The sequence below is a fragment of the Dasypus novemcinctus genome, chromosome 30 (assembly GCF_030445035.2).
Source record: "Dasypus novemcinctus isolate mDasNov1 chromosome 30, mDasNov1.1.hap2, whole genome shotgun sequence".
Lineage (NCBI taxonomy): Eukaryota > Metazoa > Chordata > Mammalia > Cingulata > Dasypodidae > Dasypus > Dasypus novemcinctus.
Genome location: NC_080702.1, coordinates 29,728,369 through 29,753,732, shown reverse-complemented (window position 1 = coordinate 29,753,732; position 25,364 = coordinate 29,728,369). Strand labels below are relative to the sequence as shown.

General features: G+C 65.8%; 1 protein-coding gene across 2 annotated transcripts in view; it reads left to right on the top strand.

Annotated features, from left to right (window-relative positions):
* The window catches only part of ADGRL1 (adhesion G protein-coupled receptor L1), a 38,733-nt gene that overhangs the window by 6,676 nt on the left and 6,693 nt on the right, over window positions 1–25,364 (top strand). The window contains exons 2-15 of one of the 2 annotated variants that reach the window (XM_058290487.2): window positions 4,513–4,674; window positions 6,868–7,081; window positions 13,584–13,693; window positions 20,288–21,088; window positions 21,902–22,216; window positions 22,689–22,792; window positions 22,968–23,153; window positions 23,269–23,307; window positions 23,387–23,570; window positions 23,656–23,778; window positions 24,174–24,379; window positions 24,490–24,660; window positions 24,847–25,056; window positions 25,136–25,356. In XM_058290487.2, coding sequence (XP_058146470.1) covers window positions 4,605–4,674; window positions 6,868–7,081; window positions 13,584–13,693; window positions 20,288–21,088; window positions 21,902–22,216; window positions 22,689–22,792; window positions 22,968–23,153; window positions 23,269–23,307; window positions 23,387–23,570; window positions 23,656–23,778; window positions 24,174–24,379; window positions 24,490–24,660; window positions 24,847–25,056; window positions 25,136–25,356 — 2,954 coding nt within the window. In that variant the 5' untranslated portion in view covers window positions 4,513–4,604. Of the gene's footprint in view, window positions 1–4,507; window positions 4,675–6,867; window positions 7,082–13,583; window positions 13,694–20,287; window positions 21,089–21,901; window positions 22,217–22,688; window positions 22,793–22,967; window positions 23,154–23,268; window positions 23,308–23,386; window positions 23,571–23,655; window positions 23,779–24,173; window positions 24,380–24,489; window positions 24,661–24,846; window positions 25,057–25,135; window positions 25,357–25,364 lie in introns of those variants that run through there. The other variant, XM_071212763.1, reaches the window with a different exon arrangement.

The following is a 25,364-nucleotide window of genomic DNA, read 5'->3' as shown; positions in this document are numbered from 1 at the left end:
GCGCCGGCGGGCAATGCCTCCCTGAGGAGGTGACGGCTGAGTGAAGACCTTGGGGAGGTGTGAGGGAGGAGCCACGAGGTTACCTGGGGAAAGTGCGTCGGGGCAGAGGACGCTGATTGTGCAAAGGCCCTGGGGTGGAACGGGGCGTGTGCTCTCCCCTAAGCAAAGGAGCTGCGTGAGGGAGGGAGGTGGAGGGGCTGGGCGTACAGGGCCGAGGGGTGGACTTGGGCTTTTGCTCTGAGCGAGACGGGAGCCATGGAAGGCTCTGGGGCGAGGGACGTGCCCTGACTCGGGAGCGCCTCTGGCTGCTCTGGGGGGAGCAGGCGGGCGGAGACCCTGGTGGGAAGCGGGAGACGGGGTGGGGGAGAGAAAGGAGGAGTGGGCGGAGCCTGGGGGGGCCTGCGGCGGGTTTGGGGGAGCGAGATCCCGGGGGCTGGCTGGTGCCTGAGCGGCTGGAGGGACCGGCTGCTGCCTGCTGAGCTGGGGAAGATGGGGAGGGGGGTAGGATTGAGGGGGCCCTCTCCCGGGACGGGGAGGCAGGGGCCCTGCAGGTGCAGGTGGCACTTCGCCAGGACCACCGCGTGCCAGGTGCTTCCAGGGTGCTCGTCGTGGGTAGGGAAACGGGCTCAGAGAGGCCAAGAACCTGGGCTGGGGCCACACAGCGGCCCCCACCCAGAGCCCCAGCCCCCCCCCACCATGGGTGTCCCCCGCAGGCCCGGCGGCTCTGCCCCGTGCGGTGTGCGCGGAGGGCTTCCTGGAGAAGGCGGGGTCTGGGGGAGGTGGGGTGAGGGGGTGCAGAGGCAGCGAGGCCGCGAGGGCCCAGAGCCCCTCCTTCTCGGCCCCCCTTCCCCCCCCCACAGTCAGACACCCACCCACTCGCGCCGAGGGTTGCCGTGGCAACCGCATGCCGGGGCAGGCTGCAGGCGCCCCCTCTCCTCCGGCAGCCGGTTCTGCTCCTGGCACCCCCCCCCTCCCTCCGGCAGCCCAGGGCACCTGAGGACAGAGCCGGGGCGGGGGCCCCCCGACTTCCCGGCCCTCCCTGCTCCTGCCGACGCGGGCCCGGGGCTGCCGTGCAAGCCCGGCAGCAGGTGGAGGGCCCTGAGTCCCTGCTTCGTGCTCGGAAAACGGGGTGCAGCGGAGACCACCGAGGCACCTGCAGTGGTGGCTTCCGGGGTCTCCGCGGCCTCGCCAGGAGCTCCCCACCTCTGGGTCCTCAGCACCCCCCTGTGTAAAACGTGGCACAGACATACTACGAGGAGTAAAACTCGATGAGTGTGCAAAGGCCCCGGGGTCTCCCAGGGGGGGCACCCACCTTCTAGCTTCTCTGCGTAGGTGGGAGCCAAGTGCGCCGTTCCCCCCGTTGAGCGAGGTGGGGGCAGGAGCCTCTGGATGAAGGGACGACAGCCAGAGGGTCCTGGGGTGTTTTGGGGTGTCTCTCTGGGAAGAGGGGCTTGGGGAGTGGCAGGTTCCCAGCGGGGCCCTGAGGCAGTGGCGCTCAGCCTCTGAGGTCAGGACAAAGGGCGGACGCTGTCCCCACCCGCCCCCCTCAGCCGCTCACCGTGTGTTTTTTTGGGAACCATTTATCGGGGGCCTGTGGCGTGTCCAGGCACCGGGAGACGGCGGTCAGGGAAACCGAGTCCCAGCCTCGGGGGTACCTCCTCCTGGGGTGCAGAGAGAGAAGCAGCGAGGGGGCAAGTCAGGTACTTAGCGCGGCAGTGGTGACAGGGTGACGTGCCCGGCGGGTCCCGAGAGACTGATGGGTGGGAGTTCGTCGAGCCTGCACGGCCACCCCCAGTTACCAAGAAGGAAACACGGGGACGAGGTGTCGGGACTGGCGGGGGCTGGGCCGTAGGACACACCCGGGCGTAGATCTGAAAGACAGCGGGTGTGCAGCCAGGCCTGGGGTGGCTGTGGAAAAGGGGCGAGAGGGGGAGATGGGGGGAGCGTGGAACACCCTTGGGGCAGGATTTCAGCAGGGGTGAGTCTGGAATGGGTGGGTTGTGAGGGCCTTCTGGGGCAAGACGATGATCCCGAGGTCTAGGGGAACCCCTCTTGAGGATGGACGGACTCCTGGGCTTCTGGCTGGAGGACCCGAGACAGGCGGTGGGAGAGGGGTGGACGGGAGGGGAGTTTGGCCCCGGAGGGTGAAGGAGGCTTGGGTGAAGCACCGTGGCGATGTGGAGAGGTGGGGTGGGGAGAGCGGCAGGGTGGGGGAGCAGGTGCGGCCGTTATGGCCGCACAGACGAGGCTGGTGGGGATCCCTGATGGGAAGGGGGGGCGATTTCCAGAAGCCGGGCCCTGGGGAGGGCGTGCAGGGAGCTGCCAGCTGGCTCTGGAGGGCCAGGGAGGGGAAGGGGAAAGTTCCAGGCTGCACAGCAGGTAGGACTTTCTCATTTCACGCAGGAGGAGACCGAGGCCTGCCGGGGTGGGAGGCAGCGTGCGTCTTGCCCAGCCGGGCCGCGTCCTCGGGAGGTGACACTGTAGCGGGGACGTCCAACCCCAGACTCAGCAGCATGAAAAGATCATTTCGTGGCTCCGCCGGAAGCGCCAGGGCAAAACAAGGGCTAGGAGGGGAGAGGGCGGTTTCATCTCGGGCGATGTATTGGTTGGCGTGGCTGCTGTAACAAATGAGCCCCGGCCGGGCACCTTCAAACAACGGGAACTTACTCTCTCGCCGTCACGGAGGCCGGAAGCCTGACACCGAGGGGTTGGCTGGGCTGGCCTGTCCCAGATCTGTCCCCTGACTTCCGGTGTTGGCTGCCCGTCCTTGGCTGGTGGCCGCGTCCCTCGGTTGAGTCACCGTCTTCTCTCTCCTTTCTCTGACGTTTGGATTTGGGGCCCCACGCCTCACTCGTTTTGATCTCGTCTCAGGCGGCCTGACCCCGTCACGGCTGTGAAGTCCCTTCTTCAAAACGAGCTCGCCGGCCGGGGTTCTGGGTGGACGTGAATGGGGGTGTGCCCCGTTCAGAATCTCCGCTGGGGCGACCTTGGAGGTGGCCAGTTCTTCGTGGAAGGGGACGGGGGCGAGGCGGGCGGAGAGCCGAGTGGCGCCATCGAGCCACCCCTGAGGCCTGAGTGGGGGGCGGGCGGAGGCTCAGGGGACGGTGTGGGCAGATGGGTGAGGTGTCAAAGGCATGCCCCCCCCCCGGGATCTCAGGGAAGGCGAGCGGGGACCAGGGCGCCGAGCGCAGCGTGCAGTGCATCTGGCGAGTGCTCGTGTCCCAGGCCCAGTTCTAGAAGCTGGGGCGACGGCAGCGAGCCAGCCGACCGGGTGTAAGCAGTTACGTTCGATGCCCACTGACGGACAGAGGGACGGACAGACTGTGGTCCGTGCAGGCAGTGCGCTAGCGCTGTACTCGGGCGAACCGAGTTACAGCTTCCTAGCGTCGCTGAGGGATACGAGCAAAGGTCCTGGGGCAGCGTCAGGCGGGGTTGAGGAATGAGGAGGCTGGAGTGGCTGGAGCAGAAACCGGGTCAGGGAGCTGCTTCAGTGGCAGGAGCTCTGCTGAGGGGTTCCAGAGCAGGATAAGAGGACTGGAAAGTACTTGTTTGCCACTGGAATTGAGGCCGTAGGACAGGTGGGATTGTCGCAGGGAAAAGGACTGAGCTGGGATTCGCACGCTGGAGGGTCAGTTAAAACGCTCGATGCCCATCCGCCCCAGGGAGTGTGCCAGAGGCGGCTAGGGAGCCGGCGTGGCTCGGTGGTTGAGCACCGGCCTCCCACGCACGAGGTCCTGGGTTCAATTCCCGGCCCCAGTACCTCAAAAAAAAAGAAGTTTCTAGCATGTTTTTGGCGAGGCGGCTGCGGCAGGTGGGAGCCTTCAGTCGGAGACGCAGGGTGTAGCTGAAGCAAAGGGCCAAGGCCGGCTTTTGGGGTCAGCGGCCCTTAGTGCACTCGGCTGCGCAGTGGGGGGACAGCTGCCCGGTTGGAAGCGCTGACATCAGGACCAGGGTGCCTGAGGGGCTGGCCAGGATGAAGGAGATGGAGGGAAGGTCCCCTCCCCCTCCTGGGGCAGCACCCCCGCCGGCCTGTCTCCAGCTTACCCCGAGGGTCCCTGGGAGGGGAAAGCGGGGACTCCCGCGTCCCCGGTTCCCGCTCAGTGGCGCCAGCCGGGCGGATCCTAATGAGCTAAGAGCACGAGCGACAGGAAGCAGGGGACTGGGGCTGGCGGCCTGGGGCTCCCAGCTGGGTCAGGGTCCCTGCCCCTCCTCGCTGGGGGGGGGGGGGCGAGGGGTGGAGGGATTCCGGGATGGTGGACAGGGGTGTCCAGAGCGTCCCCCGCAAATGGAAGGGTGTCGAGGCCCGCGTGGGTGCAGGGGGGCCCCTTGCATGTCGTGGAGCCCTCGGGTGGCGGCAGGCGACAGACGTGCTTCTGGAAGGTTCCAGGGGGCCGTCCCGGGGTCTGTTTTGTCCGAGGAGATTTGCCAGAAGCCCAGAGGGGTGTAGCTTCTGCTGGAGGGAGGCGCTGGGCGCGGCCGCATCCCCGCTCACTGTCCCCGTGTCCCCCACAGGCTGGTGGGCCAGGCCGCGGGGCCGGCCTGGTGATGCGGGCCGCGGCCCCCCGAGCCGCCCACTGAGAGCCCCCCGCCCGCCCCTGGCCGCCATGGCCCGCCTGGCCGCCGTGCTCTGGAGCCTCTGCGTCACCGCCGTCCTGGTCACCTCGGCCACCCAAGGTAGGTGTCCCCGGAGCCCCGGCTGGGGACCCGCCAGCGCTGCCCGTGGAGAGCCGCGGGGCCCGGAGCCCCCACCCCGTAGCGCGCAGCCAGGCTGGGCCGCAGCGTGGCGGGGAGGGGGGGCGCGCCCGTCGGGGACCCGGGGGCGTCCCCCGAGGCCCCGGCTGCGCCGCCTCCCTCTGATCACGGCTCCCAAGGCTCGCGCCGGGAAGCAGGCTTAATTAAAGCGTGCCCGCGGACGTTTATTTAAAAACAACTAATTACCCGGCGCGGCCCCGCGCTGGCCCCGGGAAGCGGCGCAGGCCGCAATTAGCGCCCGGGCGCCCCAATTAGTCAATTAGGGCCCGGGCAGGGGCGGGAGAGGGCGGCCACCCCGCCTGGGCCCGCCCCCCTCCATTCCCCGCACCCCATTCCCGGCCCTCCGCGGCCCGCCCCCGGCCGCCCTCCTAAAATTAGACGGGGAAGCAGATGGTGCTAGAAGCAGGCGGGGAAGACTTTCCACCCAGCCGGGCCGCGGCTCACCCCGGAAGCCCCCCACGGGGGCGCCGGCTGGCGCTAGAGGCATCAGGGTGCCCGTGTGCCCCCAGCACCCTTGGGCAACCTCAGACTGGCAAGGGACGGTCCCCGCGGGAGGCCTCCGGCCGCTCTGTGCACCCTGAGCGCCCCGCCTCGGCGCCCCCCGTCCTTAGAGCTAACCGCTCCGAGAAGGTGAATGCCATGGCTAGTGAGCTCTGGCAGCCTTTCTGGGCCCGGCGTCACCTAACGTGCTGAGTTCCTCACCGCGGCCCCCAGGGATGGGAGCCGTGCGCGCTGAGCTTGAGGGGAGCAGCCAGGGGTCCGGGATATGAACGGGGCCCCCCGGGGGCGGTGGGGGGACTAAGCTGGGGTTTGAACCCAGGCCACCCGGGGCGCCAGAGTCACCATGCAGGAGGGGGAGGTGTCATGGAGGGCGGCCTGCCCCAGGGCATCTGTCACTACACGGGGTCCTTGGCCCCGAGGCTCCCCCCCCAGCAAGGGGACCCCAAACTGGGCTTCCCCCAACAACAGAGAGGTGTGTTCTCACAGCTCTGGAGAGCGGAAGTGCAAAGCCTGCAGGGGAGGCGCCTTAGCGTCCGGTGTCTCCCTGGTCACGCCGCCGTCACTGGCTGGCTCTCTAGACCGGGGTGAAATGTCCCTCTTCTTACGAGGCCCCTGTCGTGTCAGACGAGGGCGCCCACTAGCCCAGCCGGGCCTCGTTTTCCCTCATCGCGGCTTCCCAGACCCAGTTTCCAAAGAAGTTTCCGTTGCCAGGCTGGGGCCGAGCACCTGGGGGGCACGGCCCAGCCCCCTCCCTGCTCCTTGTGGGCGCTGGCGGGGGTGACGTGCGGTTTGGAAATCTGAAGGCCAGCCTCGTGGCTGACCCCGCTTGCGGGTTCCGGGGTCCCCGGGGCCGCCCTGGCATAATTTGCTCGCCGAAAGCTGACGTGTACCCCGCGGGCACTATGGTTTGATTCCAGCGGAAAGACAGAGGTTAGAGCCAGCCGAGGGGGAGCGGGTGTGGCTCGAGCGGTTGAGCGCCCGCCTCCCACACGGGAGGTCCTGGTTTCGGTTTCCATACCTCCTAGGGAAAAAAAACCAAACCAACGATAAAAACAACTCAGGGGAGCGGATGTGGCTCGAGCGGTTGAGCGCCTGTCTCCCACACGGGAGGTCCTGGGTTCGGTTCCCGCTGCTTCCTAGGAAAAAAACAAGCAAGCAAAACAAATGAAAAAACCAACTCAGGGGAGCCGATGTGGCTCGGTGTTTGAGCGCCAGCTTCCCACATACGGGGTGGGGGGTCCCGGGTTCAATCCCTGGCCCCTGGTATCGTAAAAGAAAAAAAAAGAAATCAGCCAAGGGAAGAAGCAGGGCCCAGAAACTTCTGGGGTCCCCTGGCGTGGAGCCATAGGACATGGGGTCACCTGGAGGCTGTGACTCAGAGCCCTCACCCTAAAACATACTGGGGGGCGGCCAGGTAAACACTTTTTCTCCAGGCCTGACGGGTCACCTCCCGGGAGCCGAGGGCAAGGGCTGGAGCTGCCCCCTGCCGCGCGGGTGGGCTTAGGGAGCGGCCCGCTCTGCAGCTGGGTAAACTGAGGCCCACGCGGGGCCACGTGGACGGCGAGCCCCCGGACGGCGCCCTGACCCGCCGTGCCGCCCGCCCCCTCCCCGCAGGCCTGAGCCGGGCCGGGCTCCCGTTCGGGCTGATGCGGCGAGAACTGGCGTGCGAGGGCTACCCCATCGAGCTGCGGTGCCCGGGCAGCGACGTCATCATGGTGGAGAACGCCAACTACGGGCGCACGGACGACAAGATCTGCGACGCCGACCCCTTCCAGATGGAGAACGTGCAGTGCTACCTGCCCGACGCCTTCAAGATCATGTCGCAGAGGTGAGGCCCCCGCGCCGCCCGCCCGCCGCCGCCCTTCTCTCTCTCGCCCGTTCCCCATGCGCCTGCTCGGGCCCGGGCCCGGCAGAAAAGAGCCAGGCCAGCTGGACCCCCGTACCGGCCCGTTCCCCCCCTACACAGGCCCAGCCGCCCCCCCAACATCAGCAGATCCCTCCCGGCAACCGCCCGTCCCACCCCCCCCAGTCCGTCCCCTCCATCCCCGCCCGCCCACTCCGGCAGCCGACTCTGCGGTCAGTGGGTGAGGGGCGACGGTGGCAGGACAGGGTGGGGGTCGTGGGGCTGTGACCCAGACTGGAGAGGTCAGCTTAGGGTGCCCCACCCCCGGAGGACGGCCAGTGGGTGTGAGGCTGTGTGGGTGTTAGGATGTGTGTGTGTCTAAGTGTGTGAGTGTTAGAGTCCATGTGCGTGTAAATACGTGAGTGCTCTGTGTGTGAATGTCAGAATGTTTGAGTGCAGGTGAATGGGGGGGATAAGTGAATGTGTGGGTACGTTTGAATGTTAGAATATTTGAGTATGTGTGTGTGAAAGTGTGGGGTGTTTGGATGTGAGCGAATGTGTGTTTGTTAGAATGCTTGAGTGTGCATTTGTGTGAGAGAGAATGGGTGTGAGTGAGAAGGGATGTGTGTTTGGGTGTGTGTTTGCATTTATGTGAGAATGCGTGTGAGAACGGGCGTGAGAATGCGGGTGTGTGTTTGCATTTGTGTGAGTGTGAGAATGGGAGTGAGTCAGAACGAGTGCGGGTGTGTGCTTGCATTTCGGAGAGTGAGAATGGGCGAGTGTGTACGGGTGTATGTTGACATTTGTGGGTGTGAGAATGGGCATGAATGGGGGTGTAGGCTTGTGTCTGTATGTGAGAATGGGTGTGAGTGTGCAGTGTGTGTTTGCATCTATGTGAGAATGGGCTTGAGTGTGTACAGGTGTATGTTTGCATTTGTGTCAGAATGGGTGTGAGAGAACGGGCATGAGAGTGTACGGGTGTGCATTTGCATTTGTGTGAGTGCGAGAATGGGTGAGAGTGTATGGGTGTCTATTTACATTTGTGTGTGAGAATGGGTGTGCGACTGGGCGTGAATGTGTGGATCTGTGCTTGTATTTGTGAGAATGGGTGTGAGTGAGAATGGGTGTGCATGCGGGTGTGTTTGAATGTTAGGGCGTGTGTGTGAATGTGTGTGTGGTTTGCAGTCAAGTGTGAGTGCGTGCTTGTGGGTGTGAGAACGTGTGTTTGAGCGTGTGTGTGAGTGGCTGCCTGAGTGTATGTTGACTGTTAGTGTGTGTGAGGATGTGTGTGTGTGAACGTGTCTGAGTGTCTTTGGGGCCGTTTGAGTGCAGGCGTGAGTGGCTCTGAGGCTACGCGGGTGTGCGTGTGGCTGTGAGTGCTGGAGCGTGTCTGGGTGTGAGTCGGGGCCGTGGGGGCACCGTGGCTGAGGCTGCGTGCACGGCGGCCGGCGCCCAGCTCAAGGCCACGGCCACTCAGCCCACAGCAGCCCGTGGCGGCTTTCCGGAATCCAGCCCCCGGCTCTCTGGGGGTGACAGCGGTGACCTCCGGCCTGCGGCGGTCTCCTGCGCCCGGCGGCCCTCCCCCCACCCCCCTGCCATCTCCCCCTGCTCAGCCACCCTGGGCTGCTCCTCGCCCACACCAGGCCTCCTCTGCCTCAGGACCACCTCACTGCTGTTCCGCCTGCCTGGGACGCTCTTCCCTGAGCCCTGCTCCCCACCACTCCCTTCTCCCTTCCTGGGCCTTCACCTCAGGCTCCTCTGGGGGCGGCCCTCTTGATCCCACTGCTGTGTCCACGGGGCCCAGAACATGGGTATACAGCAGGTGCTCACTGTGTGGATGTCTGGCCGCACAGGGTAACCCCAGGGAGAAGGGGAACGCGTGCGGCTCCTTGAGTGCTGGCGGAGGATTCCGGAATGTGGCCAGGGGTCCCGGGAGCCTGCCCTGGGACACCCCCCACCATTCCCCAAACGCCTGCCCCCGCCCCTCTTTTCCCAGCCCGTCTCCCGATACTCCGTCCCCCGTCCGCTGTGCTCCCGCCTCCCCGTGACTCGCCTCCCACCACATTGGCCGGCATTGGCCCTGGGGTCTGGGCCGCTCACCACGATTTCCCCGACGCACGTCTGGCCCGGTTCTGGAGCTCACGGGTTCCCAGTCCGGGGGGGGGGATGGGGACACGGCGCAGCGTGGTTACACGATGGGCCTAGAGAGAAGGGACAGACCCCGTCCAAAAACGGAGAGGCGTGTGCCTCGAGCGGAAGGATGGAAACAACCCAGGGGTCCACTGACAGGCGGGTCAGTAGAACGCGGCTCCACCAGACAGTGGAATATTATACAGCCGTAAAAAGGAATGCGTGGCGTGGATGGACCTTTGGGGGCATCCTGTTGAGTGAATGAAGCCAGACCCGGAAGGACAAAGGATTTGTGATTCTGCGCGGATGAAATATCTAGAATAGGCTAATTCACAGGGACAGAGAGTCCATCAGAGGTGCCCAGAGGCTGTGCGGAGTTATGGCTCCACGGGGGCAGAGTTTCTGCTTGGGGTGATGAAAAGGTTTTGGTGATGACAGCGGCACGACCCAGAGAATGTAATTACGAACACTGAATCGTACCTGTGGATATGGTTAAAATGGGAAGTTCTGTGTTACGTGTCACCACGATCAGTTAAGGAAAAAAGAAGGGAAGCAGATTTGGCTCAACGAATAGGGCATCCACCTACCACACGGGAGGTCCAGGATTCAAACCCCGGGCCTCCTTGACCCGTGTGGAGCTGGCCCATGCGCAGTGCTGATGCGTGCAAGGAGTGCCCTGCCACGCAGGGGTGTCCCCGCGTAGGGGAGCCCCACGCACAAGGAGTGCGCCCCGTAAGGAGAGCCACCCAGCGCGAAAGAAAGTGCAGCCTGCCTGAGAATGGTGCTGCACACACGGAGAGCTGATGAAGCAAGATGACGCAACAAAAAGAGACACAGATTCCCGTGCCGCTGACAAGAGAAGCGGACACAGAAGAGCACACAGTGAATGGACACAGAGAGCAGACAACGCGGGGAGGGAAGGGGAGAGAAATAAATTTTTAAAAAAAGAAAGAAAAGAAAAGAAGAGGAAGTTAAAGGGGAGGAGGCAGTTAGAGTTGCCAAGTCCGAAAGAACTTGGGGGTCCTAGCCCTGCTTCTGCTGGGGCCCCCACTCCCCGCTGTCCCACCACCTTAAAATCAGGGTCCCCATTGGACTCTCTGTGCTCGATAGGGCTTGGCTAAGCTGCTCTGGCAGAGATGCCCCCAAATGGGAGTTACCAGGATGCTCGCAGCACACGTCACGCCCACTCGTGTGTCATCTGCGATGCGGGCACACGCACTCCAGCCCCAGGGGAGGCCGGAAGGCCGGCCCCTCCCCCTCCTTTTTTTCCCCAAGCGGCAAAATTCAGCCACCATAGAATTAACCATCGGAACCTGCTCGGCTCAGTGGCTGTCAGTTAGCTCACAAGATCGTGCCACCACTGCTCCCCAGGTCCGAAACATCTCCGCGCAGAATCCTGTCCCCGCCAGACGAGAAGTCCCCGTTCCTCCCCCGTCCATGGCCCTGGTGACCTCAGCTCTCCTCCCTCGTCTGTACGGGTTTGCCAAGTCTAGACGTGTCGCACGCGCGGAGTCAACGCGCTGTTTGTCCTGCTGCGGCCGGCATGATGTTTTCGGGGTGCACCTGCGCCGCAGCCTGGAATTCGAACCTCAGCCCTCTCTGTGGTCCTCGTCCAGATGGAGCGCGTTTTGTGGATGCCATCTGTCGGGTGACGGACACTCGGGCCACCTCCGCTGCTGGATTCTTGTGACAACAGTGGCCCCAGACGCTGGCGTCCAAGTCCCGGCCTCAGGCCCTGCTTTGCAGTCCTTTGGGGGTGTAGACCTAGAGGTGGGATGCGGCGTATACGGTTGTTTCCTGTTTTGCTCTTTGAGGCCGGTGTTCTTTCATAATATTTTTCATTATTTTTATTTTATATATTTCTCTCCCCCCCCCCCCCGTTGTCTGCTCTCTGTCCATTCGCTGTGTGTTCTTCTGCGCCCGCTTGTGCTGTCAGGTGGCACTGGGAAACTGCATCTCTATCTGTTGCGTCATCTTGCTGCATCAGCTCTCCGTGTGTGCGGCGCCATTCCTGGGCAGGCTGTGCTTTCTTTCACGCTGGGCGGCTCTCCTTGTGGGGCGCACTCCTTGCGCGTGGGGCTCCCCTACGCGGGGACACCCCTGCGTGGCACGGCACTCCTTGCGCGCATCAGCACTGCGCATGGGCCAGCTCCACACGGGTCAAGGAAGCCCGGGGTTTGAACTGCAGGCCTCCCATGTGGTAGACGGACGCCCTATCAGTCGAGCCATGTCCGCTTCCCCAGTGTTTTCTTTTAAAAGAAGAGGGTGGGGGCGGGTGGATATGGGGGTCCCACCGCACCCCGACTTGATCTCCCTGTCCCAGCTAGACTGAATCCAAAGCCCTTTCTCACGGTTCCGCCCAGCGCTGAGCCCTCATGTCGGAGGGCAGGGCTCCTGGGAAGCCACAGGGGCCCACCGTGGCTCGCACCCTCCGACCACCACCCGCGCGCCCCAGGCTCGGCGCCGGCCTTTTCCAAGGAGCAGAGGCCCCGATGGCCGAGGTCGGCCAGGCGGCCGCGGGAGCCGCCTGCCGCGTTTCTGCTGTTCAGTAGGCCTCGTGTTTTTGTTTACTCTGCTGCTCAAGCAAATAACCGTGCTGCGGTGCAGTTTCAACAATGGGGAGCCATTAGCCGGCGGTTTCGAGGCCAGGGAAGAAGTCCAGATCGAGGCGTCGTCAAGGCGATGCTGTCTCCCCCGAGACCGCGGCGTGCCGGGGCTGGCGGCTGGCGAGCCTCGCTCCTTCCTTTGTCCCACGGTGGCCTCTGTCTTCTGGGTTCCGGCGATCTCGGCTTCTGGCCGCTTCCCCCTGTGGCTTTTTGTCTCTGTCTGAATTCCATTCTCTTTCTCAAGGCGGCCGGTACTATGATTTGAGACTCATCTTGAGGAAAGCGGATGTGGCTCAATGGATAGAGCGTCCGCCTACCACATGGGAGGTCCAGGGTTCAAACCCCGGGCCTCCTTGACCCGTGTGGAGCTGGCCCATGCGCAGTGCTGATGCGCGCAAGGAGTGCCGTGCCGCGCAGGAGAGCCCCACACGCAAGGAGTGCAACCCGCAAGGAGAGCCGCCCAGCGTGAAAGAAAGTACAGCCTGCCCAGGAATGGTGCCGCACACACAGCTGACACTACAAGATGACGCAACAAAAAGAGACACAGATTCCTGGCGCCGCTGACAAGAATGCAAGAGGACACAGGAGAACACACAGCGAATGGACACAGAGAGCAGACAACAGGGGCTGGGGGGAAGGGGAGAGAAAAAAAAAAACAAGACCCCTCTTGATTGAGTTGGGCCACATCTTAACCGAAGCCACCTCATCGAAAGGTCCTACTGCCAGTGGGTCACTCCCGCAGGCCTGGATTTGATTTAAGGGCGTGTTTTCCTGGGGTACCTACAGCTGGCAACCACCACCCCTTGCTTTACACGTTAGCTAGACCCGGAGAAGTTGACCCAAAGGCTCCCCCAAAGCTCCCTGTGGGGAATGGAGAACGGCTTCTCCTCCAGGGCGCACGGCCCTCTCTTCTCTGCTCTGGGTGCAAATCCTCCCAGCGGCGAGGGGCTTGGAGGCTTCACAGATGTCTTCCGTGAACAGAAGAGGGAAAAATAAACCCGGCGACCCGCAGGCACAAGGGAAGTGAAGAAGGGGGGTGTATTAGCCAAAGGGGTGCTGATGCAAAATACCAGAAAATGGTTGGTTTTCATAATGGGTCTTTATTTGGGGTAGGAGCTTACAGATACCCGGCCATAAAGCATAAGTGACTTCCCTCCCCAAAGTCTATTTGGGGCAGGATGACTGCCGACGGGCTGCGAGGGTTCAGGCTTCCTGGGTTCCTCCGTTCCTGGGACTGGCTTCTCTCTGGGTTCAAGGTTCCTTCCTTCCTGGGGCTGGCTTCTCTTCCTCTGTGAGCTTACTTCCCAGGTCTTCAGCATCAAACTCCAACATCAGAAACCGCCCCCTCTGTCCCTTGCCATGCCTTTTATCTGTGAGTCCCCACCCACCAAGGGGCAGGGGCTGAACGCCCTAATCATAACTCAATCCTGCCCAGGTACACATCAGATGACAAGCATAAGCCAATACCCATTTTTTGGCATTCACAACCATATCAGACTGCTACAGGGGTCGGGGGGCCTGTGAAAGAAGGCTGCCCAGTGGGAAAGGAGTCAGGCAGGAAACAGGAAGGGGCCCCCAACTGGAAGCTTCCGGCCTCAGGCTCCAGCTCCGCGGCACCTTCTCAGTTTGGGGGTGTCCCATTTCCTCCCCAGACCCCGCAGGCTGGGGAACAAGGGCGCCGTCCTCCAGGCGCCCCCCCCCCCCCGGGTGCTAGGGTCCGCGTTTGCCAGCGCCCCGTCTCGCCTCTGCAGGTGTAACAACCGCACGCAGTGCGTGGTGGTGGCCGGCTCCGACGCCTTCCCCGACCCCTGTCCTGGGACGTACAAGTACCTGGAGGTGCAGTACGACTGTGTGCCCTACAGTGAGTCATCTTGTTCCTCGCGTGGACGTGGGCCCTTCCCCCCCGAGCGAGCGAGGAGGAGACACCTTGAGCTTGCGCGCACGCGCCGGGCCGGGGCCGGGCGGAGGCGTGGGGTCGGGGTGGGTGGGGGGTGACAGCCGGGCCTGCCCCCCTCGCCCGCTCTTCTCCAGACACCCTCGTCGCCCCTGTGTCCCCATCCACGGGAGCACCGGCCCCTACTCTCATCCGCTCCCCCCACAGCTCGCCTTGCTTTTTCACGCGCCCTTCACTCGTTTACGCGCTCCGAGGCCGCACTCCCAGGCCCGGCGTTGGACACTTGTCTCTCCCTTCAGCTTGCCCTCTCGATTTCCCTTCTTGACCTTCCCCTTACACACCTGCTCTTCCATGTCACTCCCTCCTTCTCCCCCCCACTTCTTACACGTCCCCCTCTTGTACACCTTCCTTGCCCTGGGACCTGGAATCTCTACCCAGCGGCCGTAGGAAGGCAGACTGCCCCCTGTGGCCTGGTGGCAGATCCTGCGGGAAGGGCTGGGGGCATTCGTGTTTCCAGATTGGTTTGCCCGTGACCACCATAGCACTTCCTGTCTGCACAGGAAGTGCCGCCATATTGGACGGAGGGTAGCCTGATCCAGGGAGCCAGGAGACCGGCTGCCTGGCATCTGGCCAAGGGGCAAAAAAGACAGGGTCTCTCCTCCTCAGCAGCCCCCTGACTATCACCCTTCTTCCCTGCCCTCTCTCCTCCCCATCACCCCTTCTCCTCTCCCCAGCTGCAGGTGGCCAATCTGGGGGTGGAGCGGGGAAGAGGCAGGGCCCACCGGGGTGCTGAGTGTGGGGGCCAGGGCAGGGGGAGCAGGAGGCCCTGTAACTCTCCCTCCTCTCCCCTCCTGCCCCAGCCTTCTCCGCCTCCCCCCCCCAACCTCTGATTTCTCCTCGCAGGTGACACCCTACGCCGGGGGAATCAGGACCGCTTTTGTGCTTCCGTAATTTGCTTCTTTTACTCCTCGTCCTTTCCTTTCAGCCACTGAGGCCTCCAGCCACCGCCCAACGGGGACACCCATCGGCTCCTGGAAGCTTCCCCGCAGCACTAGGGGGCGGAGGGCGGGAGTCAGCAAGCATAGCACAGCCGGGATGTGGGGCGGGCCCGGGTTCGTGGCGTGACTCTTGAACCTTCTGAGGCCTTTGGGAAAGGGCTTAATTCCTCCGTAAGGTGGTGCAGGCCGGGTCCAAGGTCGGCTCCCAGCAAGCCAGAGGACTGGGTGTCGAGGTGGGGCTCCCCAGGGCAGAAGCTGCGTCTGCGCACACACACCAGAGTCCAGACTCGCACCTGGGACACGCTGTGCTCAGGAGTGTTCCAGAATGCGCTTTCGAACTGGCTGAGCCTTGTCTTTTCATCTCCGGTGGGGTGCTGGGAGGAGTAGAGGCCGTGTGGGTGAAGCACCCTGCGTGCATCCCATGGCGAAGGCGCAAAGGAAACGGTGCCTGCTTCGGCCGGCCCCGAGCCTCAGTTTCTCCACCCTCACTCAGCGTTCTTGAAGGCCCACCTGATGGCAGGCAGTCCCTGGTGTCTGGTAGCCCTGCGCAGCTGGCAGTCACTGCTTTTGTGGTGGCTGTGTATTTTTCTCTTCGAATTACTATTACTCTTATGAGTCATCAGGCTCAAAACGACAACAGACGAGGAGCGAGCGCTCCCAAGGCAGGCCAGATAAAAGGGCAGAGAGAGTCCCCTGGTGCAACGGAGAGCAGACCGTGTAGACACCGGGTGGTGCAAGGAAGCAGGAGGGAAGGAGCTTAGGGACCCCCTGGGGTCAAGCCCCTGAGGGTGGTCGGGGGGTGGGGCAGCCCCAGTCTATGGAGGAGAGCTAGCCTGAGCTCTTGGGGACACACACACGGGCAGAGCGGGGCCTGAGCTAGCTCCTGCCCTCCGTGGAGGACCCTGGGGGACAGGGAGGCAGGGCGCTGGCTTGCCCCCAAATACTGGCTGAGCACCTGTGTGCCAGGCCCCTGAGGGAGGCCCTGGGGGTCTCCTGAGAGCTGGCAGGGGGGCCTGCCCCTGCTCGGGGGGCTTCTGGAGGGCTAGGCAGGGTCACCCAGAGAGAGGTGGGGCCAGGGACATGGGACCGCCCAGTGCAGGGCCCGTCAGGGGCAGGTTGCCGGGGAAGGGGGGAGTGGATGTCAGGGTCCCCACTAACACCGGATTTGCCTTGCAGCTGCGCACGGTCTAACTGGCGTCCCCTTCCTCCCCCAGGTGCGCGGTGGCCCTCGGGGCAGCAGGCAGGCGCCAAGCTGGGGGCTCCTGGGCCCGGGGAGCGTTGTCTGTGCCCCCCCTCCCCACTGTCTCGCCAAGTCTGTGTCCTGACCCCGCCCCTCCCCTCCTGGCCTCTGTTCCCCACCCCATTCCGGCTCGTCCCCCCCCCCAAGGCCTGGGTGCACCTGCCCACCCGCCTCCCTCCGTGTCCCACCCCGCACCCCCCTTCTCTCTGTGTTGGCCTTTCCCTGGGGCGTGAGGGCTTGGGGGAGCGCAGCTGCATTTGGAGGCGGCCAGCACAGAAGGGCGAGGGGTTCCGCACTGCCCCCTGCCCCCTGGACCCCCGGTTCCAGGAGGAGGACAGCAGGCTGGGGGGGTCGGGGTGGCTTGCTCCACTCCCCCCCCCACTCCCTCCCTGGCACTCCCCACCCCAAACCAGAGCCCACCTCCCAGCTGGGGCTCCCCCCTCTCCCCGCGCCCCTGCACAGAGAGCCCCCCTCTGATCTGAGGGCTCTGTCCCTCCCCCGTCTGCCCTCTGTGCCCCCTCCCCTGCCTCTTTGTCTCCGTCCTCCCCGTGTCTCCCCCTCTCTGTGACAGTCCCCCCCCACACCCGTTGCGCCCGCCCCACCCCAGAGGAAAAGGATCTGGGGGCGGGGGCTGAAGCGCAGCCACTTCTTGGGTTGGGGAAGCAGGAGTGAGGAAGGCAAGGAAAAGGGGGACGCGTTGCCAGGAAAGAAACAAAAGCGATTTAATCTCTTTTTTTTGTTTTTTTGTTTTTTTGTTTTCTCTCTCTCTCTCTTTTTTCTCGCACGTTTTTTTTTTCAATTTGTCTTCTCTCTCTCTTCCGATGCTTAAAGTAGAAGTGGAGCAGAAAGGTAAACGCACTGTTACCAATGCTAACTCCTAACTCACACTTTGTTCTACCTGTGCCCGTACTTAATTGTGACCCCCCACCGCCCCGGCCAGTGGCTGTCCCCCCACCCCGGGGTGCCCTCCGGCGGGGCCGCCCTGCTGCAGCTGCGGGCTCCTCCTCCCTCCCCACACCCAGGGGGCCTCTCTGAGCCGGGAGCCCCTGGTCTTCCTCTGCCTCCTCCCTCTGCCCAGCCCCCTGGCTTTCTCTCTCTCTCTCACACTCTCTAGCTCCCGCTGTCTCTTCCCTGCTCCTCCTTCCTAGTCCTGGGCCCTAGCCAGGACCTGGCCTTTTCTCTCACTTCTTTTGCCTCCTTCAGGAGAAGTGTGTAAGCGTCCAGGGCGGGTGGGAATGGGGGCCCCCCCTTCTGGCTCCTGTCTGGGGGGCGGGTACCGGGTGAGCTTTCTCCTTTCTTCTTCTCCTGCCCCCCCCTTTGTAAGGTGCTTACAGTTCCAGGGAGGTGGGATGGAGGGGACAGCGTTGTTTTCCTTTTGGGGTGCAGATTCCTCCTATTGGGTTCCCGGGGTGGGTGAGGGGGGGCTTTCTAAGTTGCTTCTGGTTTTGGCGTTTAAGGCCCAGAGCTGTTTTGGAGCACGGAGCACCAGTCTGGCACCCCCCCACCCCCCTATTTTCCAACCAGCGGGGTGAGGGCCATCCCAGGGGAGGGGGCCAAAGAGGCCGGCCGTTCCCAGCCCTGGGAGGGCAGCCTGCCAAAATGTGGGGGGGAGCGAGGGCTGGGGGCGGGCCTCGGGGGTGGGGGGCGTGGCGCCTGTTTCTTTCTCACTTGCGAAGCTGCAGTCAGGGTTTCTTTGGGGCTGTTGTAACTGGTTAGAGGGCCAGGGAGCAGGCCCGGTGGGAGGGGCGCACTGGGGGGGGTACGCAGGCCCGGCCCGGGGACTTCCACGAGCACCGTAATTTCTCGCCCCGTAAATTTCTCGCCCGTTTAGCCTTCGGCAGTGGAGCAGGGGGGGTTTCTGAGGTGGGGGTGGGGGGACACCGCAGGGAGGGGCCGCAGCCGCAGGGCTTGGAGGGCGGCGCTTGGGGGCCGGCACTCTCCCTGCCCAGGAAGCTGGGGAGATGGAGGGCTCGAGGCTGGCGGCAGGGGCTGGACGAGGTGGCCTCTGGGGACTTTGGGAACGGCCCTGGGCTTGAAATTACGGTCTGTGGAGCATCCCCTGCCAGGGAGGCGGGGCGAGGTCCCTCTCAGCTGCTCCCCTCCCCATTCCACCCCCCCCACCTTGCGAGGCCTGGGCAACCCCCCTGCCTTCCCACTCTCTCCCTCTCTCTCTCCTGGAGTCTCTCCCCGACCCCAGCTCCACTCTTCTTGCAGGCCCGGCTGGAGGCGGCCGCCTCGGATTTCTTTTCTCCTTGGGGGGTAGGGCGGGAGAGGAAGGAGGCTGGGAGCTGGGCGGGGCGCAGGCCCGCTCTCCCAGGCCCCAAGCCGACCCTTCCTCCCCCCTCCCTGCTCCCCCAGGGCAACCTCTAACCGTGTTTTTCCTTCCCCCACGCCCTGCGGCCAGGCTCTGAGGCCCTCCACGACCCCGTTCTCACACTCGTGTCTGCTCAGGGCCTGGGGAGAGGGGAGACCGGGGGCACAGAGGAGCAGGGCGGCGGCCGGCAGAGGGGGCAGTCGGATGGGGGCACGGCGGGCTCTGGGCCCTCCGAGGCTGCGGGGTGGTCAGGGACGGAAGCGGGGGGCCTCTGCCCACCTCTGTGCCTCAGTTTCCCCTCCCAGACTCTTAAGGGGATGGGCCCCTGGCTGCTTTGTGCCCAGAGCCAGGCTCTGCACGAGGCTGGGGACGGAGGGGTGGCCGCTGCCCCAACCCCTCCCGTCATGGGGCCAGCTCCACCGGCCCCACGGGGCGGGGAGACCGAGCAGGAGCAGAGAATTCACTGCATAAGCCCCCTGCCCCAAGCCCTGGCTTTGGCCTGTCCCTGGGCTCTGCTAGCAGGGAGGGGAGGCCCCACCGTCCCTGGCCACTGGGGCGCACGCGTCCAGACCCCCTGCCAGGCAGGGGAGGTTAGGGACAGCCGGGACACGGGAGGGGTGAGGGTGGGCAGGCCAGCGGTGGCCCACGAGATGCAGTCGAGGTTTTCCTCCTTTTCAGGGAATGGGGGGGTGGGGCGGGGCCCCCCACCTTTCTGCCCCCAGCGCTGCCTTGATCCCTCCTCCCGGGCCCGGGATGGTCACAGGTAAATGGGGGGCCAGGGCAGGGGAGGCGGGGGGCGGGCCGGGGCGGGCTGGCTCTTTATCCTAGCACCTGGTTTCCCTCCCTTGTCCCCCTCCGAGCCGGACCTGGGACTGCCCCCGAGGGACCCCCCGAGTCGGGCCGGGCCTTGGCGTGAATTCTCTGCTCACCCCTCTCTCCTCCGCCAGCGCTAACCCTCTCTTCCCAGGTGGTCGCCAGCAGTGCCCGGGAGCCGGGACCTCGCCGAGCCCCCTGTCTCTTCCTCTTCCTCCTCCTCCTCCTCCTCCTCCTCCTCCTCCTCCTCCTCCTCCTCCTCCTCCTCCTCCTCCTCCTCCTCCTCCTCCTCCTCCTCCTCCTCCTCCTCGCAGCGCTCCTTTCCCCTCCCCCCCTTTCCCGGGAGCCCCCTCCCTCTCATGTCCCCACCCCCCACCCCGTGCTCACCAGTGTCAGTGTCTGCTGCTGAACCCCACCCCCAGAGAGACCCTGCGGGCTGGGGGCAGGGCGGGGCGCCTCCGTGGAGGGGCTGGGACCTGGCCCCCTGGGGACCCTGGGTTCTTGCGCTGTGTGGGGTCGGGGTGGGGGGCGGGCACAGGCGGCCTGAGCCTTGGGGGGAGTTGACACTCCTCTGCCCCCCCCAACTGGCACTGAGGAATATTTTGACATCCACAGTGGGGGGACGGACACATCATTTCTGCCTTGCAATTTTTGCAGGAGGAAGAAAGTGGAGTTAAAAATAATAATAATAACCAAAAACCCAACCAACCAAAAACTCTGTCCTCTGTCCCGGTTATGGTTGGTGAAGGATGGGGGCCCCAGAACCCCTGGCTCTTTGATCGGGGACGGGGTGGCGAGGAGGGGGGCGGGGCAGGGCACCGAGTCCCTGGAAATCTTGCCACCCCTTCTTACGGGGAGGGTCTTGCCAAACCCCTTGTCCCCAGCCTGTGGGGTCTCTAGCAGCCAGGGAAGGAAAGAGGGGCGCCTCCTCCTCTCCCCGACTGCCCCTGCTCTTGATGGCCTCCAGGGCTGCCATCTCCGGGGACAGGGGCGGCAGGGCGGGGGTCCCGGCCCAGACACCCCCTTCCCACCACCAGCCCTACCAAGCAACCGTGACTGCAGCTGCAGGGGGGGGAGCGCCTGGCGCCGCCCCGGCCACTGTGACCGACTTGGCTCTCTCCTCTCTCCCTCCCGCCCCCCCTGCTCCGCCCCCTCCCCCCTCCTCCTCTTCCTCCCCCGCCCGCTGCCCGGCTCAGTCTTCGTGTGCCCGGGGACCCTGCAGAAGGTGCTGGAGCCCACGTCGACGCACGAGTCGGAGCACCAGTCGGGGGCCTGGTGCAAGGACCCGCTGCAGGCCGGGGACCGCATCTACGTCATGCCCTGGATCCCCTACCGCACGGACACGCTGACCGAGTACGCGTCGTGGGAGGACTACGTGGCGGCGCGCCACACCACCACCTACCGCCTGCCCAACCGCGTGGACGGCACCGGCTTCGTCGTCTACGACGGCGCCGTCTTCTACAACAAGGAGCGCACGCGCAACATCGTCAAGTACGACCTGCGCACGCGCATCAAGAGCGGCGAGACGGTCATCAACACGGCCAACTACCACGACACGTCGCCCTACCGCTGGGGCGGCAAGACCGACATCGACCTGGCCGTGGACGAGAACGGGCTGTGGGTCATCTACGCCACCGAGGGCAACAACGGGCGGCTGGTGGTGAGCCAGCTCAACCCCTACACGCTGCGCTTCGAGGGCACGTGGGAGACAGGCTACGACAAGCGCTCGGCCTCCAACGCCTTCATGGTGTGCGGCGTGCTCTACGTGCTGCGCTCCGTCTACGTGGACGACGACAGCGAGGCGGCCGGCAACCGCGTGGACTACGCCTTCAACACCAACGCCAACCGCGAGGAGCCCGTGGGCCTCGCCTTCCCCAACCCCTACCAGTTCGTCTCCTCCGTCGACTACAACCCCCGCGACAACCAGCTCTACGTCTGGAACAACTATTTCGTGGTGCGCTATGGCCTGGAGTTTGGGCCGCCGGACCCCAGTGCCGGTGAGGAGGGCGCACGCCCAGGCTGCGCGCCTGCGCGGGGGGTGGGGGGGGAGGTGGGGTGCCCCCTGTGCACGCCCCCGGGCCCAGAGTGCGTGCGGGGCGCAGGAGGGGTCCCGTGTGTGCGGCAGACGCAGCTGTCGGCCTGGCTGATCCTACGACCTGTGAGGCAGGGACTGCCCCTGTCCCCCCTGTGCGGATGAGGAAACTGAGGCACAGGGAGGGATTTAAGTTACCCGAGCAAGGTCATCTGAACCCAGCGCTGGCTCGCCCCAGGCTTGTGGGCTTTTCTCGGTCCTACTCCTGGGACCCTTGGACCAAGGAAAGTCCCGGGTGGGAGCGCAGGGGCCGTGACAGGGCCTGAAGCCGAGGGTCTGGTGCTGCGGGGGGCGGGGGCCTGCCTCGGCTCTTCCCACCGCCTCCGTGCCCCTGGCCGGCCCTGAGCGGTCCCTCAGCTTGGTGGGGCAGATGGAAAGCCACCGCTCGCAACCCATCACGTGGCCACATGCCCAGGGGATAGGACAAGGGCAGGAGCTGGAAGGAGGATGGGAGGGGGTGGCCCCCGGGCACCGCCCCGGCCCCCCACCTCTGGACGCCCTCCCAGACCCCCGGGGCCATGCAAGTGACTGCCACCTCTTTGGTTCCTCTGTGGCCCGTGGACGGAGGCGCTTCTGCCCTCTGCCTGGGAGGGGCTGTGGGGAGTGGGGCCGGAGGGGCATCTTCCTGTGGCAACAGGCAGAGAAGTGGCTGGGGTGACGGGGCGCCCCGGGCGGCCCGGCACGCAGTGACCCTGCCCTGTGCCCTCCCGCCTTCCAGGCCCAGCCACCTCCCCACCCCTCAGCACGACCACCACGGCCCGGCCCACGCCCCTCACCAGCACGGCCTCGCCGGCAGCCACCACCCCGCTGCGCCGGGCCCCCCTCACCACGCACCCCGTGAGCGCCATCAACCAGCTGGGGCTCGACCTGCCTCCGGCCACGGCACCAGCCCCCAGCACCCGGAGGCCCCCCGCCCCCAACCTGCACGTGTCCCCAGAGCTCTTCTGTGAGCCCCGCGAGGTGCGGCGGGTGCAGTGGCCGGCCACGCAGCAGGGGATGTTGGTGGAGAGGCCCTGCCCCAAGGGCACGCGAGGTGAGTGCCGCCGGCGGCCCCCCACGCTGGCCGGCCGGGGGCTGGCTCCGTGTCCGCGGGTAGAGCCCGGCCTGCCCCCGCGCTGGGCAGCCGCGGGTGGGCGGGGGGCAGGGCTGGGCCTCCCTTCTCAGGTTAGATGGAGCGGCCCGGGTGGGAGCGGTGGGGGGAGAGGGGAGGGCTGGGCCAGAGGCGGCTTTGCAGTGGGGGCATCCGAGACAGGCCTTGTGAGCCAGGAGGATTCTGGAAGGCAGAGTGGGCAGGGGAGCCGGAGAGAGCACTGAGGAAAGCGAGCAGTGGCTTATGTCACCTCCAAGTGACTCTCTGCTTGGTTTCATCTCCATTTTAACGCGTTCCCCGTGCCCCTGTCCTCACCCCAACCCCACCTGTCGTCTCCTTTCCCCCTCCGCTGGCCCATCCTGCTCCCCGTCCCCCTGGCTCCCTTCTCTGCCTGTCTGTCTGTCTGTCCCCGCAGGAATTGCCTCCTTCCAGTGTCTGCCGGCCTTGGGGCTCTGGAACCCCCGGGGCCCCGACCTCAGCAACTGCACCTCGCCCTGGGTCAACCAGGTGGCCCAGAAGGTAGCAGCAGCCACCCCCGGGCACTCGCGGGGCCTGTGCAGGACACGGCGGGGCGCAGCCGGGCGCGCGGGCAGCTGGGGAGACGGGCAGGCGCGCGAGGGGCTGGCGGGGGGGGGCAGGCTGCGGGGGAGCCCGAGGGGGCCGCTGACGGCGAGGGCGCCCCCGCCCCCGGCAGATCAAGAGCGGGGAGAACGCCGCCAACATCGCCAGCGAGCTGGCCCGCCACACCCGGGGCGCCATCTACGCCGGCGACGTGTCGTCCTCCGTGAAGCTGATGGAGCAGCTGCTGGACATCCTGGACGCGCAGCTGCAGGCGCTGCGGCCCGTCGAGCGCGAGTCGGCCGGCAAGAACTACAACAAGGTGGGCGGGGGGCCCGGGGGCTGCCGCGCGGCCCTGCGCGACGGAGGCCCCTCATGTGAGGGGAGGGGGCGGTGCCCCGACGCCGGCCTGAGGCTGCCGCCGCGTCTCCCCCTAGATGCACAAGCGTGAGAGGACCTGCAAGGACTACATCAAGGTGAGCCCCGCTTTTGGCTGCGGGGGGGGGGGGAGGGGCCTGCGCGGGGCCCCACAGCGCCGTGTCACGCCCCGCGCAGGCCGTGGTGGAGACGGTGGACAACCTGCTGCGGCCCGAGGCGCTCGAGTCCTGGAAGGACATGAACGCCACGGAGCAGGTGCACACGGCCACCATGCTGCTGGACGTGCTGGAGGAGGGCGCCTTCCTGCTGGCCGACAACGTCCGCGAGCCCGCCCGCTTCCTGGCCGCCAGGCAGAACGTGGGTGAGTGGCGGGGCGCCGCGGGGGGGGCCCGGGCAGCGCGGCCTGCGGGGAGCCCCGCCCCCATGGCGCCGCCCTGTCCCCGCAGTGCTGGAGGTGACGGTGCTGAACACGGAGGGCCAGGTGCAGGAGCTGGTGTTCCCGCAGGAGTACCCCAGCGAGAACTCCATCCAGCTGTCCGCCAACACCATCAAGCAGAACAGCCGCAACGGTCAGCGCCCCGCGGGGCGGGGCGGGCGGGGGCCGGGAGGGTCCCAGGCAGTCGGGAACCCAGGGGAGCACGCTCTCCAGACAAGCTGGAGGAAAGCCTTGGGGGCCCCAGAGCCCTCGAGTGAGCGCCCTGCGGGGCGGGAGCACGGCGGGTCCTCACGGCGCAGGCAGAGGCGCAGAGACGCCAGCGGCTTGCTCAGGGGCGCTCAGGACGCGTGTTCCGGCCCAGGATCCTGGTGCTTGGGGTCACCTGCAGTTTGCCCGAGGCCTCCCCGTTAGGCCCCCGCGGCGAGCACGGCCGGGAGGCAGGACTGCCGTCGCCCGGAAGCCAAGTGCACACACAGAGGGGGCTGGTGGGGCCCGTGGCCTGACCCCGCGTGCCTGCCCCCCACCCAGGGGTGGTCAAGGTCGTCTTCATCCTCTACAACAACCTGGGCCTCTTCCTGTCCACGGAGAACGCCACCGTGAAGCTGGCGGGCGAGGCGGGCGCGGGCAGCGCGTCCCTGGTGGTGAACTCGCAGGTCATCGCGGCGTCCATCAACAAGGAGTCCAGCCGCGTCTTCCTCATGGACCCCGTCCTCTTCACCGTGGCCCACCTGGAGGTGAGTCGGGGCCCCCGGCCTGCCTCTGTGCCCAGGGAGCCCCGGGGCGTGTCGCCGTCCCCTGGAACGGGGCTCCGGGCCCTGAGCCCCTGCTCGCCACGGCCCCACAGGCCAAGAACCACTTCAACGCCAACTGCTCCTTCTGGAACTACTCGGAGCGCTCCATGCTGGGCTACTGGTCGACCCAGGGCTGCCGCCTGGTGGACTCCAACAAGACCCACACCACCTGCGCGTGCAGCCACCTCACCAACTTCGCCGTGCTCATGGCCCACCGCGAGATCGTGAGTGCCCGGGTGGGCGGGTGGTGGGGGCGGCACTGGGGAGCGCGGCCCTGGGGGCCGGCCGCTGGCCTGTGGTCCACCTGCCCGGGGAGCCCCTCTCGTCTCCCCAGTGGCGCTCCAGGGTCCGCGTGGGGCGGCCGGCAGGCTGGCCGGAGCCCCGGGGCGCTGAGGGCCGCCGTCCCGCAGTACCAGGGCCGCATCAACGAGCTCCTGCTGTCGGTCATCACGTGGGTGGGCATCGTCATCTCGCTCGTCTGCCTGGCCATCTGCATCTCCACCTTCTGCTTCCTGCGGGGGCTGCAGACCGACCGCAACACCATCCACAAGAACCTCTGCATCAACCTCTTCCTGGCGGAGCTGCTCTTCCTGGTCGGGATCGACAAGACTCAGTATGAGGTGGGCCGGGGCCGGCGGCGGGGCGGGCCGGGGCGGCGGCGGGGCGGGGCGGCCCCCTGACCCGCGCCGCCGCCCGCAGATCGCCTGCCCCATCTTCGCGGGCCTGCTGCACTACTTCTTCCTGGCGGCCTTCTCCTGGCTGTGCCTGGAGGGCGTGCACCTCTACCTGCTGCTGGTGGAGGTGTTCGAGAGCGAGTACTCGCGCACCAAGTACTACTACCTGGGCGGCTACTGCTTCCCGGCCCTGGTGGTGGGCATCGCGGCCGCCATCGACTACCGCAGCTACGGCACCGAGAAGGCGTGAGTGC